This window comes from Gopherus flavomarginatus, chromosome 9, assembly GCF_025201925.1.
Source record: "Gopherus flavomarginatus isolate rGopFla2 chromosome 9, rGopFla2.mat.asm, whole genome shotgun sequence".
Classification (NCBI taxonomy): Eukaryota; Metazoa; Chordata; order Testudines; family Testudinidae; genus Gopherus; species Gopherus flavomarginatus.
Window position 1 is genome coordinate 72,966,051 of NC_066625.1, and position 24,933 is coordinate 72,990,983.

Here is a 24,933-nt window from a genome sequence, read left to right on the forward strand (position 1 = left end):
GTCCTGCATAAAGATTCTCTATAGGAACCTAACTTTCTAAGTACAGCTCTGCTTGTATGCAGAATATCACCTGGCTAAGAATCTCCTTTACAGTAATTAAACAGGACGCACGCTGTAGGCATTAGTTACACACTTAATAGTTACATATTTCTTAGGTGCTTTTAAGAAAGTTGTAATCTTTTCTTTCAATTCCATGGTGAGGAGGAGTAGAATATGTCTTCACAATAGAAATGTCTTTGTATACCCATACACCTTGGCCCAAAGCATGTTTACAAACTCACAAGACCATGAACGAGAATATCTCTGTGTGATTAGCTATCAGACTACATTCCCTTCTGCAGGGTAGGGATATGGGTGAAGGGAGTATTTAGCTTATTATTATGGTATATTTGATGTACAGAAAATTCTTTCATCAGGATGGAGAGGACAGATAACTAAATCACTGAAAAATCACCCTTGTCAATCCTTCATTGTTAAAACCTCCTCTAAGCTCTCTCTCCCATCTGTATTTGATCTGCAATGCATATACTGTAAAACTTGGACATTTGCTATTTAGTAGATATTTTCTTCTATTCTTCCATTCATTCTCTGCTAAAGACATCACTATTAGGCTCTATTATTTTATTCCATACAGAACCTGTTATTTAGATCATGTCTTCTTTCTAAACATATATAAAAGTCTTTCCTTTCCAATGTAACTCTTCTCTCAGCTGCTTAAAGGGGTTACAGTCCTTTGCAACTAGCATTTGGGCCATCCAAATCAAACCCTGCTCCAGAAAATTGAAATTTTCCACAGCCCCACTCAGTCTGGATGTAATTAGCAGCATTTTAAACCATATCCTTATGTCATCTATTTTAAAGTGACCCTGTCAACTTAGTTTAGGACCAACATTTGGGTTTTGTAAAAGCAGACACATACTTTTTTTCCAGAGCTGACTGGATAAAGGAGTATTTTTCATAATTTCCTTTAAAATGCATTACAGAAACAGACTGGCTATTTAAAGATTCTTTTCTAAGGTTTGTGAACCCAAACTCTAGACCCCTGAGCTAGTGCATGGCAATCAGAAAGTGAAAATGACTTCAAACAAAAGGACACAGCGCTATTTCATTCCCTAGACTGAACTGCAACAAGCAAACAAATAGCATGGGTTGGGTGCGGAAGGTTGTTAACATTCTTTCAGTTGTGCTAAAGGCATAGTGGTAATAGACAGGTGAATGTTTAAAAACAGTTGGGTAAAATCCTAACCCTATGGCAGTCAATGGATTGGCATGTTATTTATTACTTTTCTTGGAAAGAAACTGTTGCCATAGCTTCTTGTGCCCTGGAAAGAGTTGTCAAGAATCACACATGTGTAGCAGAATAGCTAAAGAGGTAAAAATGGGGACACCATCAGTGTAAAATGCTGAAGTGTCATTTTTGGTTTAGCTCCATTAGTGTTTATTCTTTGCTATTTGTTCGTGGCAGCACCCTCACAGTGCTACCTGCTTTTCAGACATCCAAGAAAGGATAATCCCTGCCCTGAGAAGTTCAGAGTGAGAGGACAGAAAGACAAACAGAGGTTAGGGGAAGGGCAACAACAAATGCAGGAGTGGTTTATACATGGCTTCATTCTAGCTGAACCTGGATATCCAACTATCCACCAAGTTAAATACCAGAGTGTCCACTGAAATCCTTTGGGAGTTTTGCCATTGCCTTCAGTGGAAGAAGGAGCAGACTTGATATGTATATGTTCAAGAGGAAAAATTAAACAAAGTCTACAAGTATTTTATACATATATTACCCATTCCTGTACACATAGAGTAAGCAAGGGAAAGCACTGTCTATCCAACTCAGATCTAATCTCTTAGGTGACTGGACACAGAAGTATCAAGGCAAATATAATCGGCAGCACGTTTCACCTATTTTAGAGGGCTTTCGTCTCTCACTCTTATTCATAGTTTTATTACAGTAGCTCCTGGGAGGTCCCATTCAGGATCAGGACCCCAGTGTAATGAGCACTGCACAAATTGAGGCCAAGATCCTGCTAATACCTACAGATATGCTTATCTTCGTGAATAGTCCTGTTGACCTGTGTGGGGCTCTTCACATGAGTAAAGTTACACACTTGGCTAAGATGCTTCCTTCAATATGAGATCTTTCAGTATTTATGTTTTATTTAGTTTTCTGCATACTCAGAGCATTCTGAATACAAGATACTGTCATAACACTCACTCAGGACAACATGCTTTCCATGTTTCTTTTGATCTGTGTGCATTTGTGTTTTCTCAGTTTACTTATTGAAATTACATAAGTATGACCATAAGGCAACAATGGCATATTAAATATTGTTTAGTTTTCCTTTACAAGAACAGTAGTTTAGATTTATTTTATGATGTTCCAAAGAATGATTGCCCAACAAGATAACATAAGCAAAGTAAAGTAAACTTGAAGAAGAGCTTAATTACAAAAAGCATTGTTTGGAAATACATACTGGTGGATTTGCAGTTGAGAAATACTTGACAATTCAGTGTATAACCCAACTGTCTGTTGTACTTGAAGAAAAGATTACTGGAATATTACAATACCATCCAAATGATTCAGAAAGAAAACATATTGGGAGATTTAGACAGTTATGGCTGAGGTCCTTAGCTACAACCAAGGAGTATAAAGTGCAATGCATGAAAATGAGGCATAAAGATTCCTTTATGCTACCTGTGTGGACTCCCAATCCTGGGCTGACTATGCAGTAGGCTTGTTCCAAGACATAACAACTAGAAGGCTGCTCTAACTTGCACCAGATGGCACAGGGGTAGGCAACCTACGGCACGCGTGCCAAAGGCGGCACCAGAGCTGATTTTCAGTGGCACTCTCACTGCCCGGGTCCTGGCCTTCGGTCCGGGGGGCTCTGAATTTTAATTTAATTTTAAATGAAACTTCTTAAACATTTTAAAAACCTTGTTTACTTTATATACAACAATAGTTTAGTTATGTATTATAGACTTAGAGAAAGAGACCTTCTAAATACATTAAAATGTATCCTGGCACCAAAACCTCAAATTAGAGTGAATAAATGAAGACTCAGCACACCACTTCTGAAAGGCTGCCGATCCTTGAGATAGCAGCTACCCTAAAACATCAGACAGGCATAGCGAGGAACACTTCAAACATGGCTCCTTCTCCAGCCCAACTCCCAAACTGGCAGAATGGAAGAAGGATGGTTTAGGAACCGCTATGCCAGCTCTACCTGCCCTGAGACGGTTCTCCTGTGAACATATTTAGGGCCACTCTGCACTAGTGTTGGGGCACAAAGCAGCCTCAGGAGAGCTCAGGATGCCTGGATCTCTGCCTTCCCATAAAATCAGAACAAGTTTGTAGTGAGGCGGTCTGGTTCCCAGGCGCCCCGGAGGACCAAGAGCCCAGCTGAAGGCTGGACTGGGAGGAGCTACGGGCTCTGGGCCCGCCCCGCAAAGGATCAAGCGCCGACCCGGAAGTACAAAGGCAGGCCCTCCGAGCTCAGTAAGGCCCCAGCCGTCAGCCAGACCGAGCTCCCGCTGGGGAGGCCGCAGAATGCAGCAACCGACCCAGCCTCCCCCTCGCTCGCCACCCGGAGGAGGACTGGCCGAGCCTGCCCCGCTCCCGCCACCCGGAGGAGGACTGGCCGTGCCTGCCCCGCTCCCGCCACCCGGAGGAGGACTGGCCGAGCCTGCCCCGCTCCCGCCACCCGGAGGAGGACTGGCCGAGCCTGCCCCGCTCCCGCCACCCGGAGGAGGACTGGCCGAGCCTGCCCCGCTCCCGCCAACCGGAGGAGGACTGGCCGAGCCTGCCCCGCTCCCGCTACCCGGAGGAGGGGCCGTCGACTCCGAACACCTGCTGAGCCCACCCGTGGACACTTACCCTGAGGAGCCGATGGTGATTGACCCCTCTGCCGACACCACGACGACTCAGGTACTTGAGGAGGGGGAGAGTGGAAGTAGCCCGGGGGCAGCCGACCCCAGTCTGGCTGCAGCACTGCCAGAACCGATGTCAGTGTGTTGCGGCCAGGATCCCCACTGACCCAGCAGCAGACTGCCTGCCGTTCTCAGGGCCCCGGGCTGGGACGCAGTGGAGTGGGAGGGCCTGCGTCCCCCTCTGCCACCCTTCCAGGGGTGGCAGACTCCCTCCTCTGCCTGGCCTGAGGAGGCCGTTATAGACTTACCTGAACTGCTGCTCAGCCCTGCCTGAGGGTCTGAGCCCTGTACATGCGTTTGTGCCCCGCCCTGAGCTAGGGCTTGGGCTTTATAGACTTACCTGAACTGTTGCTCAGCCCTGCCTGAGGGTGTGAGCCCTGTGCCGGCATTTTTTGGCCCGCCCTGAGCTAGGGCTTGGGCTTTGTAGGACTTATAGACTGAACTGCTGGGTGTGTAGTGAGGCAGCCTGGTTCCCAGGCGCCCCAGAGGGCCAAGAGTGACCCCTTGCCCGACAGGGAAACCCTTACAAAGTTACAGATAAGTCAGACTGAGATCATGGTATAAAAAATACAATACAATGGTTAAAAACTACAGCATTATGAAGATAAATCCTTGTTATCACAGCTAGTTTTTAAAAATCCTGGATTGGCATATCTATCGGCATTGGTCATGCAATTGGAAAACTCCATGTAGAACAGAAGTGAATAAAGGAGCTAACTGTCAAAGAAAGAAAGATGAGGAAAAGAAAGACCAAGGAGGGTCTACAAGAAGGATTCTCCAAAATTTTCATTCTCTGGATAACTTGGTGGATCACTTCCTACCTCAGTTTGCTCATTGCATAATTCTCAATCAATCACAAGCAAGAGCTCTGCAGGCCACCAATGCTCCATAGATGAGTTTGAGAATTATTGCTTTAAAGCAAACCCTTCTTTATTCTTAGATATTAATGTGCACACATTGACTACTTCAAGTCAATTTCATGCTGATACTAGTGTCTAGGTGAAAGTTCATTCAAAATAGCTGGTTCAGCTGAAGCTTGATATATAATTCAACTTCTAAAGTATTGGTCTGGAAATGTTTCCAGGCTCAAACCATAACAAAAGGAGACATCAGGCTTGAGATATTAAAGAATAATCGATTATACAAAAAAATTACAACCTATTGTTTACAGCAGTCTCCCTCAGTGGAGGGCTACAAGCTACTTAAATAACACCTGAGAAAGAGAGCCAAGAGGCTGAAAAATTAATCAAATACATTAAAGATTCCTTTAGCCATTTAAATTTATGTAGCTGACAACAGTTCGTTTTGACCCCTTTGGTAATAGTAATTTCTAAAATTTCAGATTTACAGTAGTGTATTTTGAAGACTGATACCTGCCCAAATTCCAAAATTAAGTGTTCTGTAATTTTTTATGAGCCTTCTGGATAACAAAATACATCAATCAGCATGCAAAGCTATTTTGGGTTCTAATCTGGATAGCATTTTGATGCCTTTTACCAAAGGGCTGTCTCTCCATTTGCATTTATTGCAAAGGGCTCCATTGTCAAAGCAAACAGGAGGGATAATGGTCAACCCTGTCTTGTACCCCTAGACAAATTAAAAGGAGATTTATGACCATTAACTAAAGCAGACACTCGGGGAAGAGTATATAGGCCTGATATGTTACTATAAAACTGATTTCCAAAACCAAAGCTTACTAAATCTACCTGAGGTACTACCAGTGCAGTCAGTCAAAGGCTCTCTCAGTGTTCAAAGACACCAGCGCTCAGTAAGACTTGCAACAATTAACAACATAGATCATATTCAGAGTTCTGATGTTATCTGATAGATGCCTGCCAGCAATGAACCAGACTGTTCAGGATGAACAAATTTGGGCAAGATGACATTCAGTCTGTTTGCTAGCACCTTGGCTTAAATTTTAGCATCCACATTAATTAAAGAAATTGTGTATGATGCACAATTGGTAAGATCTTTTCCTTCGTTAGGAACGACCACAATTTTTTCGTCTTTCCGTGAATCTGAAATCTTGTTTCTCTGCAATATAGTATTAAACAATTCCGTTAAATCAGGGACCAACCTTTGCTTTAGAGCTCTACAATACTCCTCAGAAAACCCATTGGAACCTGGAGTTTTACTGGATTTTAAATTCTTAATTATAACTTCAACTTCCTTTGTAGCAATTTGCCTATCAAGAGCTCCCACATTGTCCTCTGAGAGCTGAAGTAGTTCCACACTTCTCAAATATCTACTTACAAGTTCAGGATTTGGGTTTTGAAATGCACAAAGTAAGAAAAAAGTTAGCAAATGTTTCAGAAATCTGTTTGGTACTAGTTATTAAATCTTCCTCTGTACTTCTAATCAGAAGAATGGCTGATTTATCCTGTTTCTTTTTTTAAACTTTCTGGCTAAAAGCCTTTTGGCTTTACTGCCCTTTTCATAATATTTATGTCTAATATAGCTAAGTGTTTGCCCTTGATTGGGAACATATACATTATCTGAGGTGAGAAGTTTACCTTTCAAAGACCCCTTAACTAAAATACATTCTGCCCTCTGTATCGGTGAGTCATGCTAAAACAGTAAAAGGGAAATGTTAAGCAAACAGTATTGCCACCTCTCTTCTATTAGAGAGATATACGGTAGCTGTGTCCAAGAAGTATTCAGATGTTTATCATTTTTCTTCAAGTGTGTTTTTCATAAACAGATTATACTAGGAAAATCCTTTTCCAGTGAGCAGAATACCCCTTTCCATTTTGTTGAATTGTTCCTCTCCTTAACATTAACATTATGACATTAATAACCTCACCCTTAAGTACCAAGTCTATTCTCACTCAGTATATTACCCTTTGGTAAAAGCAGTGAGACCCCTCCAGCCAAATGCCAGGTCTCCATTATAATTGCATCTCTTCTTTAAATAACATTTAGATAGAGTTTTCATCATACAGACAGTAATTTTAAAACTTCCACATATAGCTTTTCCTTTTTAAACACCTATATTGTACCTGATCCTGAGTCTGATTTACCATTTTATTTAATTCTGAGCCCAAACTCTTTTTTTATCAATATAATCTTTTCTATTCAAACATAACAATATTTAACATCTTTTCCTGTTCTCTTATTCCGTCTCCCTCCCTCCTCCCTCTACATTCCCACACTCTGCCCAGTCCCCTCTAGTTGTGGGAGCCCAGGCTCTCCTTACTTCTTCCACAGGCATGTTAATACCCTGCTGAAGGTGGGTTGGGTTTCTTTTGGGTATTTTTATTCTTAAGAACAAAGCCTTATCTAATCTTATCAAACCGCCTTGTAACATTGGGCATTATGAGATTATTATACCATCTCTGAGTTTACTTATTCTTCAATTTTTCCACCACAGATGACCATTCTTGAGTTAATATAAATTTTGAAATGACTGTGACAACTCTAAAATGAAACTTACTTCAATAGGGGAGATTTTGCTTTTCTGCTATTTCCTTAATAATTTTTTTTTGTAATATAAATCACAACTTTAAATTGACCATAATGTTATCCCCATTAAGTATACCATATCCAAATAGTCAGAATATCCTGGGTAATATAAGCCCAGCTTCCATTTGACTAAACAGCTTCATCATTATGACCACATGGATGTAATATCCATTATTTACTGTAATGTCTTAGTTTCTAAACGCTCTCTTGTCTCTCTCATCTCGCTGCATCTTTTTGAGCTGTTCTAGCTGTCTTTGATCTCACTGATACTCAGTGATTTCTTGGTGACCTGTAGAATCAATGCCTTTGATCCCCTTCAGATTGTTCTTGAGCAGATTCGCCTGTTCCCGCATCCATAAGTACCTGTTTTACTTCCTTGGTTGTGAAATAGACATATATCTATCCTTCCATTTAAAGGTCAGTCTAAATGGAAGCCCCCATTTGTATCGTATATTGTTCTTTCTAAGAATTGTGATATAGCTCTCTTCACTTTCTAAGGGTTGAAGTTGTCACATCTGGGAAAATATGTAAGAATCATAAGTGGTTCCACTCTTTCCCTCATTGCCCTCAGTATTTTATCCTTGTCTTGACAGTAGTGTAGATGGACAATCACACCTCTTGTTCTGGAGCCTGCTTGGGGCATGGGGAAAAGGGATCTGTCAGCCCACTCAGTATGAATGTGACATTTATTGCCCAGTTTTAATGTGCCATGGCAAATATCATCCAATGCGTTCAGCAGCTTCCTTCCTTCAGTCCCCTCTGGAAAAACCTTTAATCCTCACGTTATTCCTATATTCTCTATTTTCCCTGTCCTCCACCATTAATTCTATTTCTTTTTTTCTTCCCCCCCCCCCCAATTATTTGGATTCTTTCATCTAGGTTGGTAATGCAGTGTGATTGCTCATTTATTCCATTTTCCACATCTGATATTTTCCCATTAACCTAATTAATTTCATTTTCCATATTTTTAATGCAGGTTTGGATCTCTTCCCTCATCTTCTTATTGACCTTTTTGATTTCTAACAGCAGGTCCCCCAAGTCAGCCTTAGTGACTGGAACATCTCCATCTGCCTCCATAGTTTGTTTGCTGGAGGCAGAGTTACTCTTTCATGGCCTTGTTGTTGTTTCTGGTGGGGAACAGATCTTTGTACTGGACGATTTCTTTCATTTCTCAGACATCTAGATCTTCTCTTCCTCCTTGCCTGTTGCTCCTCTCGCAAGATGACTGCTGCCACATTTCTCTTTTGTTTGCCTGACCTTTCCAGTATGACTGTTGCTACACTTCCTCCCCTAGCCACAACAGTACAATTGTAATTATTATTTTTTAATCTTGTTGCACTCGCACACTGTCTTTTTACAGGCTAATGAGGGTCCAGTTCAAGATCTCCAAGCTTGCAGAGTCGTTTTTAATATGTTCTGTGAGCTGATGGCACTGGATTTTGTTGCTGGGTTTTCTCCCCACCAAGATATTGAATCCAGCCTTGGTTGCTGGTAGCTTCACCTGACAGAAGGGTTACAATGGAGTTGTGTAAGAAGGAGTGTAAGAATGGAGCTGTGTAAGAAAGAACTCGAGCAGTACACTGACCTGACCGTGCCAGGACAACAATTGCAGGAAAATAGAACTTTTACTTTACCTTACTGGGGAAGAAGGCAGAGAGGTCTGCAGCACTTTGAATCAAAGGACTGGCTGGGGTTAAGATAATTGCAGATGATATCCTCATTGTAGGTGAAAGGAGTAATGATACAGAAGCTGAATGTATGTTAAATTGAATAGATGAAACTTTCTTAAACCCTGTGCATTGCTCTGTCCATGTGACTGCATTGCTTCCAGGCCAATGCCTCACATTTCCTATTTTCCTGGTGTCCTCTCTCAATAACAGTCTCTCCAGTGAACATGGGCCCTCTGATTCCAGTTCCACTGATCACAAGATACATGCTGGCCACTTTACTCCTGAGGTGGAGTGGGTATGACTGGTTCTGAAGGCTCATCTTTCTTTTGCAGAACTTCAGGCAACTTATTTTAAAGGTGGCCAATGTATACTGGCAGTGAAACAATCTGAGCAGTTTTCCAATAACCCTTATGAATTTCTCTTTTGATGTCAGTTTGGTAATTAATCTCATGTATGTTTCACTGTGTATCATACCATCTGAATGAGATTCAGGGCTTATAACCTGTGGATCTCACCAGAGCAACCTACAAATCACAATTTATTATTTTTTCTTTCCTTTTGGTTGAATTCTACCATTATAAAAGTGATTATATTGCTCTCTTAATGCATTGTTCTGTTGTATTTCTAAAAGGTGCTACTTAATTCTTCTCCTAGATGTCAAAGTCATACGTTCTCTGTCAGGGGTTTTACAGTCTATTAGCAATTTAAAACGAAATATAGTACCAGAAAGTATTGTTACCACATGAATACTTTCTGTGCTTGGGTACTTTTCTCCTGCTCCACTGGATCCTACCATAGCCAAGATGATAGTCTAAAATGGCAGATTAAACATTGGAACTAGGATCCAGGATTTTCTCAGTTTTAATCTCAGCCTGCCACTCATTGCACAGCCCTAGCAAAGACATTAACTTTGGTGTTTTAATTTCTCTATCTGTAAACCAGAGATACTATGGCTTACCTAATAAGAGTGTTCTGAGGATGAGATGCTTTGGAAATATAAAGCACTAAGCAGAGATGAGTCCAACTCAGAAAGTGGAGATTAGTGACAAACTGCTCTAGCGTTTGTTTGTTCAGATGTGGGGCTGAATTCTGTTCTTTTGTCAGCCTAAATCTGGAGCAAATCCATTAATTTCAGGACATTTCTGTAAAACAGATTCTCGCTCCCCAGGTTTTGGTTCAAGCTAGTCTCTGGTGGCAGTAATTATAGACCACATTCTCAAGCCTATATGACTAAAGTTAGGTGCCTAAATAATTAATTATGAGTCTAAATAGCAATTTAAGTGTCCTGCAGAGTTAAAAGCCTGAGACATCAAAGTCCGAAAATATGGCCGTCTCATTTTGGTCTAATGGACTTCAAGTTTCATATTTTAGGTTTCTAGAGTTAGAGTTATTTTGGAGAGGAGTACTAAGTGGCAGTAAGTGGGGCTTAAATATTGGGAATTCTAAGGCACACAGCACCAAGACATGAGATTGTGAAGAGGAGGTTACTCACCCTGGGCAGTAACTGAGGTTCTTCGAGATGAGTGTTCCTGTAGGTGCTCCACTCCAGGTGTTGGTGCATCCCTGAGCCTTCGTTCGGAGATTTTTACAGCAGTACTCGTACCAGTCACGCACACGCAGAGCCTGCCTCCCCCCCCCTGCTCTGAGTGTACCTTAATAGTACAGTTGCACGACCGGTTTCCTCAGTTCCTTCTCTACAATGAAGGCTACCCCAACTCCAAAGTAGAGGGGAGGAGGAGGGGTAGTGGAGCATCCACAGGGACACATCTTGAAGAACATCAGTTACTGGATCGGGTGAGTAACCTCCTCTTCAAGAAAGAGAGAGGTGCCCCTGTGGGTGCTCCACTCCAAGTGACTTAAAAGCAATGTATCTCAAGGAGGTAGGGACTTTGGATTTGGTAGAAATGCAGTAGATAATACAGCTCTGCCTAATCATGTATCAGAAAGAGGGCCTTGAGTAAGGGCATAACGCTTAACAAATGTCTGTTCCGAAGTCCAAGTGGCCACTTTACAGATGTCAGCCAGAGGAACTTTGCGTAGAAAAGCCACAGAGATAGCCACAGATCTAGGTGAGTGAGTTCTGATGCTGGCTGGAAGTGCAACTTTCTTTATCTGATAGCACAGCCAGATACACTCAGAAATCCAGTTTGAAAGTCGCTGGGTAGAAATAGGTGTCCCTTTGGAGTGCTCTGCAATGGAGACAAAGAGTCTAAAAGAGTTCCTAAAGGGCTTGGTTCTATCCAACTAGAAGAACAAAACCCTGCATACATCTAACTTATGCTTTGTGGATTCAAAAAAGAGTTTGCATGTGGTTTAGGAAAGAAGGTTGGTAGGTATATCAGCTCATTGATGTGGAATGACAAATGCACCTTTGGAAGAAATTTGGGGTGCAATCGGAGGGTAACTTTGTTCTTAAAGAATAGTGTGTATGGTGGGTCTGCCATGAGAGCTGCTAGTTCTCCTGCCTGTCTGGCGGAGGTGATTGCCACTAAGAATGCTGTTTTCATAGAGAGGTGTAAGAGGGAGCAAGTGGCTAGGGGCTCGAATGATTGTTGAGTTAAGCAGGATAATACTAAGTGAAGGTCCCACTGAGGGGTAGGAGGTTTAAAGTATAGGGATTGGAGACCTTTGAGAAAACGCTTGGTGATTGGATGAGAAAAAACAGAGGTATTGTCGATCTTCTCATGAAGAGTTGTAATAGCAGCTAAGTGGACTTTGATGGAGCTGAAAGAAAGGCCAGATTTCTTAAGATCTAATAGGTAGTCAAGTATAGGTAGAAGAGGTGCAGAAGTAGGAGGAAGTTGTTTAGTTGAGCACCATTGCGTGAATCGCTTCCACTTTCGGATGCAAGTAGATTGTATTCTGCTATGTAGGAGCACTCTTTGAATCTGCCCAGAGCATGTTAGTTCATTTTGGGAGAACCATGTAGGAACCAAGCTTTGAGGTGAAGCATGGACAGGTTGGGGTGAAAAAATCGTCCGTGTTGCTGCAATAGGAGGTTCAGAGTAAGCGGCTACCAAATTGGTGGGCGAATTGACATTCTGGTGAGGAACAGAAATGACGGTTGTCTGAGCCACAACAGGGCAATCAGAATTACCGTGGCACGATCTGTTCGTATCTTTGTCACAACTCTGTGGAGAACTGGTATTGGGAGAAAAGCATACATTAAGTGTTGAGCCCATGAGATCAGGAATGCATCTCCTAGGGAATGTTTGCCCAATCATGCTCTGGAGCAAAATTCGGAACATTTATTGTTCTTCACAGTCGAGAAGAGGTCTAGGACTGGATAGCCCCAAACACAGAATATGTTGTGTATGATCGTGTCATTTATCTCCCATTTGTGATCCCAGGGAAAATGTCTGCTTAGTTCATCTGCGGTGGTATTCAGGGCCCCGGGAAGATAGGCAGCTGATATCTGGATGTTGTTCGCGAGGCGACAATTCCAAGCTTCATGGATTCTGTGCAAAGTGAGTGAGATTGAGCCCCTCCCTGCCTGTTGACATAGAACATGCATGCGATGTTGTCTGTCATTATCCGAACATGTTGGTTCTGAATGAATGGGAGGAAGTGATGGCAGGAATTGTGTATGGCTCACAGTTCTAGGATGTTTATGTGTAGGGAGGCTTCAGTGAAAGACCATAGCTATGTGGTGGGACATGTGCGCTCCCCATCCCATGAGGGATGCATCGGTAGTAATTATGAGTGATGGGGAGTCCTGGAGAAAAGGGACTCCTGAGCAGAGATTGGAGGGAACTTTCCACCATTACAGGGAGTCTTAGACTCTGAAGAGTGTGGATAGAGGCTTGTTTAGAGTGAGTACGTACAGTCTGTAAACCGTGGCCAACCAAGCTTGGAAGCACCTCATGTATACGCATGCATTTCTGACCATGAAAGTACACAAGACCACGTGGTCTAACAGTTGCAGGCAGTCTCGTGCAGTGACCTGGGGACTGTTGCGAAGTTTTGTAACCAGGAGTTTTATGGTGTTGAAATGATTGAGCAGGAGAGACGCTATTTCCGTTCTGGAATCAAGGTGCACTCCTAAGAACTCCAGTTATTGGGTAGGAGACAAGGTGGATTTGTTTTTGTTTATTTGTAGGCCCAGGGAAAGGTAGCAAGTGATGGAAAGCTGCATGGATCAAAGAGCTTCATCAAGTGTTGAGGCTTTGAGGAGACAATCGTCGAGGTAAGGAAATATTATAACCCCTCGTTTCCTGAGATGGGCACTAACCGTGGCTAGGAGTTTGGAGAAAACTCGGGGGGTAGTAGATACGCCGAAAGGCAACACTCTGTATTGAAAATTTGTCAGAGGGTAAAATGAAGAAAATGTCTGTGGGCTGGGTGAATAGTCACATGAAAATAGGCGTCCTGTAGATTGAGGGCTGAAAACGAATCGCCCTGATCCAGTGCTGGGATTTTGGTGGTGAGGATAATCATTTTGAACTTTTGCTTTTTGATAAATTTGTTTAGCCACCTGAGGTCAAGGATCGGTTGCCCTCCCTCAGTTTTTTCTGTTAAGTAATGGGAATAGAAACCTTTCCCTCTGTGTTGTTCAGGCACAATTTCTACTGCCTCCAATTGAAGGAGATGTTGTACTTCTTGGAGGAGCAGCTGCTCGTGAGAGGGGTCCCTGAAGAGGCACGGGGAGGGTGGATGAGTGGGAGGCGGGGAGAGGAAAGGGATGGAATAGCCAACTATGACGACCTCTAAAGCCCACTTGTCGGTGGTAATATTTTGCCATTGATGGGAGAATGTGTAATGGCAGTGACAAAAATAGGGGCAGGCGGTGTAAGCACTGAAGTGGGAATATTGTTTTCTATTCCCTCGACCAAGGCTTCAAATTTGCTTATTGGTCGGAGGGGGTTGAGACGCTGCCAAGGAGTTGGGACTGCAGCGTTGGTATCTGGGTCTCTGGCATTGCTGTTGCTCATGAGTTCTATTGCTGGGTGTATGTGGGGTAGCATGGTCGCTGTTAGGCTGGTATCTATATCGTTGCCTTCTGGTCATAGGAGTTTGAATTCCCGGAGACCGGAGAGTTGCCCTGGAGTCCTTCATGGAGTGGAGTACGTCATTTGTGGTGGAGGCAAACAGTTAGTCATAGTCAAAGGGGAGATCCTCAATGGTACTCTGGACCTCTTGGGGAAAGGAAGAGGATGAGAACCATGACCCTAGGCATATCATGACTGCTGTGACAGTGAACTGTGCCACAGTATTGACCACACTAAGGGCAGCTTGAAGAGCAGTGCAGGAGAGGATTTGTCCCTCGGAAACTATGGCTGTAAATTGTTGTTTCTTTTCTTCTAGAATGTGATCAATAAAGTCCATGAATTTATTGTGATTTTTGTGGTCGTACTTTGCTAGAACGGCTGTATAATTAGCAATGCAAAACTGCAATGTGGAAGAAGCATATACCTTACATCTGACAAGGACAGTGAACAATTAGATCTGCTTGGAAGGGGTGGAACGGGGAAACTGGTGTTTGTTCTTTTTGGTTAACTGCGTCAACTACCAGTGAGTTTGACCCTGAGTGACTAAAAAGAAATTCCAAGCCCTTGGAAGGATTAAAGTACTTTCGGTCCATTCTCTTACAGGTAGGCAGGCTTGCAGCCGGAGTTTGCCAAATGGCCATGGCAGATTCTAAAAGGGCTGCGTTGCTAGGTAATGCAATTCTACAAGAAGAAGAGGGCTGCAGGATATTGGTTAGCTCGTGCTCCAGTTCAGGGACGTGTTCCAGGTTAATTTGTAGGTCACTGGCAACAGGGCCGCCCAGTGTTTTTCAGGGCCCCTGGAACGGGGTCCTTCACTTGCTCCGGGGGCCCCAGAAAACTCTCACGGGCCCGGGGCCCTGGAGTTTCTTCCACTCTGGGTCTTTGGCGGCAATTCAGCAGTGGGGGGTCCTTCCGCTCTGGGACCCGCTGCCGAGGTGCCCCGAAGACTCGCGGTGGGGGGTCCTTCTGCCCTGGGACCTGCCGCCGAAGTGCCCTGATTGGCAACTCTTTTAAACAGGTCTTGAAATTTTGAGAAGTCACCCAAAGACAGTGGGGGAGGAGGAAGCAATGTTTCATCAGGTGGAACAACTGATTCTACCAGGTTAGAGGCAGGCTGTGCTTGCTCTTGCGGTTGTGAAAGGGCTGCCTGGTGTCTGGAGTCAGTGGCAGGGTCATCAGCTGGTGGTACCGAGCCAGTTTCACACCTGGCTGCGGTGGTATAATGAGTGTGGTCCCGAGTATAAGGAGCCCATGGAGCCCAATATTGCCAATGTGGTGGGAAGGGCATGGGTGGTGCCATCCAGGGCCCTCGGAGTAGGACGAGGCAGCTTTTCTATGACCTCTCTTGATTGGGGTCTGTGGACAGGAGATCTGATAAGATGAAAAATTCTCCCTGCAGCCCAGATTCCTCATCACTGGAGGAAAGCTGTGCGGACCTTGCCTGAGTGTCCAGAGAGAAGTAGGTGTTAAGTAGGAGTGACTGCAAGACAGGTGACACCAGGAGGTCCCTTGAGTGTGTGAACTGCGGTGTCTCAGTGCCTCTGTCAGGGGAGGGCTGAGCAAGAGGAATTTGTTGTGAGGAGGTGTTCCTCTGCACTGGTGTGTCATGGTATATTTCCCCAATCTGAACCTTAGAGTCCCAAAGATGGGGTACCAGCATGAATTTCCCTAAGCTTAATTACCAGCTTAGATCTGATAGCTGCCACCAATCAGGACTTGGAGTTCCTGATACACTCTGGTCCCCCCAAAACCTTCCCTGGGGACCCCCAAGACCCAGACCCCCTGGATCTTAACACAAGGAAAGTAAACTCTTTCCCTCACCAGTGCCTCTCCTAGGCTTTCCCTCCCTGGGTTACCCTGGAAGATCACTGTGATTCAAATCCCTTCTCTCTCCTTCTTAGGCTTTCCCTCCCTGGGCTATCCTGGAGAGATAGTCAGATTCAAGCTCCATGAATCTAAAACAAAGGGATTCCACCCTTCTCCTTCCCTGTTAAGTACAGACTCAATTCCCTTGAGACTCAACAAGGGGAAAAAATCAAACAGGTCTTAAAAAGCAAAACCTTTAATAAAAAGAAAGAAAAAAAAGTAAAAGTTGTTTCTGTAATTTAGATGGTGAAAGTTACAGGGTCTTTCAGCTTATAGACACTAGAGAGGAGCCCCCCCCCCAGCAAAATACAATTTAAAATACTTCCAGCAAATTACACATTTGCAAATACAGAAAACAATCTACTTAATACTCACTATTCTGAATATATAAGAGACTGTAGCAGGGAGATTGGCAAGAAACCTGGTTGCATGTCCAGTCCCTTTCAGGACTCAGAGAGAACAAAACAAAACCCAAAAACCACAAACAAAGTCTTCCCTCCACCGAGATTTGAAAGTATCTTGTTTCCTGATTGGTCCTCTGGTCAGATGTTTTTGGTTCCCTGTTTGTTAACCCTTTACAGGTAAAAGAGACATTAACCCTTAGCTATCTGTTTATGACATGGTGTCCTGAGCATTATGTCACTGCCAGCTAGCTCAAAGGCTGACGAGGCCGGAAGAGTGAGAGGAGCCTGCTGGGGGTCAGACAGGCTAGTATGTGTTGGCAGTACTTTCACTGCGGTGCCGAATGGTGCCGTGTGAGAGGCAGCCAACTGAAAGCCTGAAGCCTAATGGTTAGTGCGACCGCTGCAGCCACAGGCGGTTTTCGCACAGCGCCAGAGGAGCCCGGCGCATCAGAGGTACTTGGCCGGGGGAGCACAGGGAGGGAGGCAGTACTCAAAGAAGGATTTTTCCCGAGAATACCCTTTGCAGGTGAGAGAGTGAATTTTTTTTGAAGTTTTCTTTTGTCTCTTTGAAGTGGGAGGGCTGCTGTGTACAGCAGAATCAGAGCCCAGGTCTGAGACTGATCCAAGAGATTTTTGCAGGAGCAGTAGTTTTAGCCACAGCTCCCTGTCTTTGCATGTCCTGGATTTCAAATTGCTACAGTGGGCACATTTCTGGGGGATGTGGGAGTCCCTCAAACATTTTATACATTTAGAGTGGCCATCTGAAAGAGGGATGGCATCATTAGAGTTAGAGCAGCGCTTAAAACCTGGAGAGCCAGGCATGTCGGAAGTGGCTGCGCTGACAGGAACAAAAAGGTTTTTTGGGGGTGTTCTGTTTTGAAGAGAAGAGAAAAGAAAAGAAGAGAAGAGGGTACCTAACTAATACCGGTAAGCTAAACTAAGAGGTAAAAAGGTTGAACAAGGGAGAGAATTAATTCTCTGCTGAGCTCCATCTCAGGCTGGGGACAGTAGAGAAGGAATTGAGACCGGTCGTACACACATACTATTAACGTACACTCAGAGCAGGGGGGCAGGTTCTGCCTGTGCACAACCAGTACCAGTACTGCTGTAAAAATCTCCGAGCGAAGCCGAAGGGACGCACCAAGACCTGGAGTGGAGCACCCACAGGGACATCTCGCGAAGAAGAACCTAATTTTCCACTGCTCTGCACCTTGTGTGGGCATTTACAGGTGTGCAAAGCAGTAGGTGTAAAATGCTAACAAATGAGAACAATTACGTTTTCACAATCACTATACAAAGGTATCAGTACCTGCATAAGGTCCTGGCCAGTGGGGAATGAGGTACAACTTCACTACTGGATCAAGTATTAGCTTATGAACTGACTGATTCCAGATCACATATCTGGGCTAAGAGAAATGGGAATCTGGAGAATTTCACACCAAGATCAACATTCCAGAACGTGGATATTATTTGTTCACACAGTACACAGAAGAATAAAGAGCATATATTCGCCTTCCAGGAAAAACAAAACAAAACTACTCTTTGTGTCCAGAAAGAGAGTCTTTGTGACACCTCACTTCCCCACCCTTGAGGAAGCTGCTTTTGCTGTGAAATGTTGAGGGGCTTTTACTGCTCAACTCACAGGCATTTTTTTTTTCCTTGTGTAAATAAAATACAAGTGAAAGAGAAGGAAGCATTTTCCTATATAAGCTGGCTGGCCATCTGCATACATTTGATCTTTTATTCTTCTATGAATCCTGAAAGTTGCTGACAAAGACAGTTACGGAGATTTTTGTTCTTTTTTGGTTGTCTAATGAATGTTATTTGTTTTTAAATTTCTCATATTGCAAATTCCTCTTTAAAACAACAGATTAAAGGCTTTATGGAAATAAATGGATTTGCAATAAATTAAAAGTTTCTGGGTGAAGATAAAAGGGGTAAAAATAGGGTTGACGTCATGGAAGGGTTCTACTATAGACTACCAAATCAGGAAGTGGAGGTGGATGAGGCATTTTTACAATAAACAATCGAAATATCCAAAACACAAGACCAGATAATAATGGGGGCTTTAATTACCCAGACATCTGTTGGCAAAGTAATACAGTAAAACACAAAATTTCCAGTAAGCTCTTGGGATGTATTTGGGACAATGTTTTGTTTCAGAAAGTTGAGGAAGTAACTGGGGGACAGCCATTTTAAACTTGATTCTGATCAGTAGGAAGGAATTGGTAGAGAATCTGAAGGTGGAAGGCAATTTGGGTGAAAGTGACCATGACATGACAGATTCTAAGGAAAGGAAGGAGTGACAGCAGCATTATAAGGACGAGGGATTTCACAAAAAGCAGGCTTTAATAAACACAGAGGAGTGGTAGGTAAGGTGTCAGGGGAAGAAAATTTAAGGGAAAAAGGAGTTCAGGAGAGCTAGCAGTGTCTTAAGGAGACAGTACTAAAGGCACAACTGCAAACTATCCTGATGAGAAGGGAAGACAGGAAAAATAGTAAGAGGCTTAAATGGCTCCCTCAGGAGCTCTTTAGTGACCTAAAAATCAGAAAGAAATCCTACAAAAGTGGAAACATGACTGAATTACTAAGGAGGAGTACAAAAGAATAGCAAAACCCTGTTGGAACAAAATCAGAAAGGCTAAGGCACAAAATGAGTTACATCTAGCCAGGGTCATCAAAGACAATAATAAGAGATTCTTTAAATACATTAGGAGCAAGAGAAAGAAAGCGTAGGCGTTTTACTTAGCGGGAAAAGGAGAGCTAATGACTGATGACATCAAGATGGCTGAGGTGTTTAATGCCTATTTTGCTTCAGTCTTCACTAAAAAGGTTAATAGTGACCAGATACTCAATATAATTAATATTAACAACAAGGGGGAAGGAATGCAAGGGAAAATAGGAAAAGAACAGGTTAAAGAATATGTAGATAAATTAGGTGTATTCAAATCAGAAGGGTCTGATGAAATTCATTGTAGGGTACTTAAGGAACTAAATGAAGCAATCTTGGAACTGTTAGCAATTATCTTTGAGAACTCACGGAGAACAGTTGGGGACCCAGACGACCGGAGAAGGGCAAACACAGTACATATTTTTAAAAGGGAGAACAAAGAGGACCTGGGGAATTATAAACCAGTCAACTTAACTTCAATGCTTGGAAAGATACTGGAACAAATGATCAAACAATCAGTTCAAAGCACTTAGAAGATAATAAGGGTTATAAGGAATTGCCAGCATGGATTTGTCAAAAACAAATCATGCCAAACCAACCCAATTTCTCTCTTTGACAGGGTTACGGGCCTAGTGGATAGCAGGGAAGACAGCACATGTGATATCTTGATTTTACTAAGGCTGTTGATACAGTCCCACATGACATTGCCATAAGCAAATGAGGGAAATGTGGTCTAGATGAAATTACTATAAAGTGGGTGCAAAACTGGTTGAAATGCCATACTTATATTAGGTCTCAATGGTTCATGGTCAAAATGGGAGCACACATCTAGTGAGATTCTGTAGAATCAGTCTTGGGTGTGGTACTATTCAATATTTTCATTAATGACTTTAAAAATTGCAGCTGACATGAAGCTGGGAGGGGGTTTCAAGCACTTCTGAGGACAAGATTAGAACTCAAAAGGGCCCTGACAAATTGGAGAATTGGTCTGAAATCAATAAGATGAAATTCAGTAAAGACAAATGCAAAGTACTACACTTAGGAAGAAAAAATTAAATGCACAACCACAAAATGGGGAATAACTGGCTAGGCAGTAAAACTACTGAAAAGGATATGGGGAGCTATAGTGGATCATAAATTGAATGAATCAATGTGATGCTGTTGCAAAAAAGGCTAATATTCTTGGGTGTAATAACAGGAGTGTTATGTAAGACATTGGAGGTAAAGTGTCCTGCTATACTCAGCACCTTCTCTGGAGTACCGTGTCCAATTCTGGGCACCACAATTTAGGAAAGATGTGCATAAATTGGAGAGTCCACAGGAGATCAGCTAAAATGATACCAAGTTTAGAAAATCTGACTTTGAGAAAAGTTTAAAAAAAATTAGGCATGTTTAGTCTTGAGAAAAGAAGACAGGTGAGGAGGGCTTCAAATATGTTAAGGTCTATTATAAAAAGAAGACAGGGATCAATTGTTCTCCATGGCCCCTGAAGGTAGGACAAACAGTATTGGGCTTAATCTGCATCAGTGGAGATTTAAGTAAGATATTAGGAAAAACTTTCTAACTATAATGGCGTTAAGATCTGGAATAGGCTTCCAAGAAAAGTTGTAGAATCCCCACTTTTGGAAGTTTTTAAGAACAGGTTGGACAAACATCTGTCAGAGATGGCCTAGGTTTACTTGGTCCTGCCTCAGTACCAGGGCCTGGACTTGACAACCTCTCAAAGTACTTTCCAGCCCTACATTTCTATGATTCTATGAAAATAAAATCATAGAGGAAAACAGCTAAAATGGTACATAGTACAGGTGACCTCTGTATGGTATTTCTAATGCCTCTGCTGTCTACTTTACACAAATACAGGTCAGGGATCTCCTACAGCTCTCTGGCACCATCTACCTCCTCGAAATGACATGGATAGTTCTTCACGTGGCCAGCGTTGGCGAGAAGGTAGCATGTGCATAGGTCAGTGAGTTGTGAATGGGGGATGCACCTGCTTCCTGCCAGAAAGAGGGAACATAGCCTCACAGCCCCTCCAAACTAGATAACCCTCCTGATGGTAGACCTTGGGCAGGAAGGGGATGTCAGGAAACATGGTTCAAATGTGGTCAAAAGGGCCCCCAACCGAATAATTTGAGGGAAATGTTTCCTACACCTACACCTTTTCTGTCAGGTATTTCCATGGGATGAGGTGATCTGACCCAGCCACGATAGTAGCAACACACATAAATACCTCCTGTATTAACTCACACCACCACACACAAGATCCAGGAGTCTATGATTCCCATGAGAACCCTAATCTTCCTGAGTCAAGAAAAAAGTAGTGACTATTCGATGACAGGCAGGAAGTTAATACTTCCTGTCCCGTTACGTGTCTATTAGTCCAGTTCTTCAGCATTCCAGTTGTGGTTCACTTTTTGGTATCAGTGAGGCATCAAGAGTTGCCTCACCATTTCTGGAAATAGATCAGCATTTGGTAAATTTTCCCTGACATATCGTAAAATAAATACACACTAGCTTGCTTGCTACAAAGCAATGTAACAATAGCCCTAGATTACTAGATGGTTAAAACTGTTGAACCAGTTGCTTAAACCAAATCGTTGCAAGGATCTCACTAGAAAGGATTCACCCTTTCTCTGTTACCTGTTCAGTACATCTGATCAAGTCTTTTATTATAATGAACATGCTAGAGATTAATTTCATAATCTTATCATTAGGACATGAATTTGATTTCTGAAGGAATCTGTATAAATCCTGGTATTTAAATAAAGCCAAATAAACCAGAATCTCTCAATACTGGTGTGTATGATTTCTTTACTGGTTTTTCCCTCTTCTGGGCCTGAAGAACTTTGGAAATGGTAAAATGCCACACTTTCTCAACCATCCAGGAACTAGAGTCCTGTTAAAAGACCAACTCTCCCACTGTTCCACCCTCCTGAGGAACTCAAACTGCCTGTGGAAAAATATACATACAAATGGAGGTGTACAAATACAAACATGGAGCCTACACACACACACGGGTGCACATTCCTTCTCCCCACTTCCCTCCACAACTGTCTGCTGCAGATATTTATAAAAAGGGTTTTTTAATTATTGTTCAGGCCTTGATCCTGTGGCATTGACAGCAGTGAAGTTTTATCCCTGGGAGCAGGATTTAGCCCTTTCTCAACAGTGAGTCTTTCACTCTAAAGCCATGTTTACAGAGTCCTGCGCAATAGGAATATTACCTGCTGGCTCCTTTACATCATTTTTAGCAATAACAGTACCTGGCAACTGGCCAGAGATAACTTAGAAAATTTTCCCTGGGCAAGTCATTGGAAGTGCAGTGAGTTCAAAAATTAACCCAAATATTATTCTGTACAGTGGTCACTTAACTACAGTATTGGCAGCAGATATCTGAATTTCCACAATTTTTAAAATTGTTCTGAAGCTCAGTGAGCTCTTGAGCCTAAACTTACTTCTGCCTCATAATAGATCAAATTCTTCTCCCTTTTGTACTGGTGTATGTCAATGTAGCTGAGGACAGAGACTGACCCTGTATATTTCTATTAATAAAAAAATAGAGCAACCTCTTTTCAAATTAAGGGCCAGTTCAACATCTGAGTGAATGAAATATAGTGTATTTTTACCAATGCAAATCATTGGTTTTACAAAAACCTCAAAGAAATTAACTTATCTAATTAACCACGTGGAGTATGTGAACATTGACTCAAAGTTTAATGCTTGTAGAGATTTTTCTGTTATACATGACATTGGCCTCCAGACGACCTCTGTAACAGAAAATAAGCCTCCATAACATTATGATCCATTTGAAAATAAAACTTCAGCATTTACATACAGTCAAATCAAATACATATTGTACCTTTTGGTGTCTGTTGATTCCATAAGATTTGGAAAGTTCTAAAAGAACGTTGTCCAATTGCTGGCTGCAGTGTCCTAGAATTTATACTGTGAAGCAAGGGCACTGAGCAACTGGTGATGCATCGCACTAGACCAGCCATCCCAGCAAATCCTGGGGACAGAACACTCCTCTGTGCCCTTGATGTTGGTCCGGTTGCCCTGTAGATATAAAAGCTGTATTGAAACCAAGTTGCTTGATTAACCCGGCTCAAATCTGTATAGTTTTATGTTTAAAAGGTCACCCCATGTTAGGGGCAAGAAGAAAACTCAGCAATATTACTGAGTGATTAATATTACTGTAGAATGACTGAGTACAAGGCCTTTGCATCAGGTGATGCATGTGGAATTGAAAGCTGATGACTTGCCTAGGCGCTTTGCCAGGTCACTGAACCAGCCAGACTAGAGCTACGTTCAAAATTACAAACAAATTGGGCACAAGCTTGCACTAGATTGTTCTGACGTTTAATTCCGCAATCCAGTATAATTACTTTATTTCCAACAGGAGTTTACTCAGACTACTCAAAAAAAAAAAAATCTTACACCACCAGACTGGTATGTGCAAAGGAACAACCTGCTCATACTGAAGAAGTTTCTGCTTTTCATTGAGGACTGCTCACTGATTGAATTTCTGAGAGACATAATAGTAAAGTGAAACAATGAGTTCCATACTCATACCACATAGTACTACATGAAAATAAAGTCTCAATAATAGAAGTTAGAACATAGCTGGCAAAGGGTCCTTGCTGCACTGTCCATAGATCACTGCGGTCTCTTTAAAACTCATTTGCCTCCAAACACCAGTCTACTGACATCATGGTTGCATATGGTATACGTCATATATTACACTCACACGTGTTCATCGGTCTTACAATGACATTTTTATCTGGGTCGTTTAAATCAGTTTAAAAGCAAATATCTTCGGTTTTACTTTATTTGGTAGCTGTCAGAAAGGAAAACAAACCCCAGGTACACAGTTACTGCAAACAGTAAGATTTGTAGGTGTCATTAGAATTCTATGCTGGGCAAACTTAAGAGCAGGGCAAAGAGTCAGGTTCAAAATAGGAAGTGCAGGTGGTGGTACATTGCTAGAAACTCAGAGCACACACCTGCAATCCCAGAATTCCTGATCACCACAACATAACATTCAATATTCTATGTTCTCTGTCCCAAATGCTCCAGTCCAGTCTCACCCTTGAACCTGACCCATCTCTGGATGAGAGATTATGGGGAGGATGCTTTCCTTCATTGACGGCATGAGAGAGCATTGCTGGCCAACCCCAGGCAATCAAAAAATCATGAGTCAGCCCCAAAATCATGAGATTAACCTGAAAAAAAAAATCAGAAGATTTTTTTTTCCGAATAATACATTTATGTTCCTTTTATTTGCCTACTGGTTTGGGGGCCCTTGCATGTCACATTTTCAAGCTTTTGTCTGCAGCCAGGAGGGTTAGAATCTCTTTTTAAATAAAAGCTGAGATTCTCATGTATTTACGTGACTCCTGGAGCTGAGACAAGAACAAATATTGTGCAACTTACAGTAAAATGGCTAGAGTTACCAACACTGAATTTTCTGGGGATGGGAAAAAAAGGAAGAACACCATTCCATCACAGCTCCCCCATCTGAATTGTGGCTTTACTTTAGACATCTACACTAGATTGACATATGAGTAAATGCCCTGAGCTTTACCTTTCTCACTCCAGCTCCAGACTAATCATTCTCAACCAGCAAGCAATCTAGTCAATGCATCCCAAAACATAGCACTAGGTTCTAAAGAATTTCAGTCCCTTTTCTTCTTATTGGACAATAGCTTTAGAGAAACATTCTTCCCCCCGCAACACACCCCCAATCTCCCCTGCTGGCCCTTTTTCATTCCACTTCAACAGGGCGCAGGGAAGTGAAGGGCTTTGTGTCTTTCAGTACTGATCTTTAATGCTGTTAAGAATGGGATATGGATGTGTTTCCATTATACGCTTCTGTTTCTCCAGTGGTTTACAGAGTTCAGTCAGGCTGAAATTAAATTAAATTAAATTAAATTGTACAGGACATT

The 24,933-nt window shown here is 42.5% G+C and overlaps 1 protein-coding gene across 1 annotated transcript in view; it reads right to left on the reverse strand.

Moving 5' to 3' along the window:
* Positions 1-24,933, reverse strand: part of LOC127057667 (NAD(P) transhydrogenase, mitochondrial-like) — a 77,135-nt gene that overhangs the window by 50,106 nt on the left and 2,096 nt on the right. Inside the window, exon 2 of the mRNA XM_050966623.1 lies at positions 22,848-23,044. Coding sequence (XP_050822580.1) covers positions 22,848-22,986 — 139 coding nt within the window. The 5' untranslated portion in view covers positions 22,987-23,044. The remainder of the gene's footprint in view (positions 1-22,847; positions 23,045-24,933) is intronic.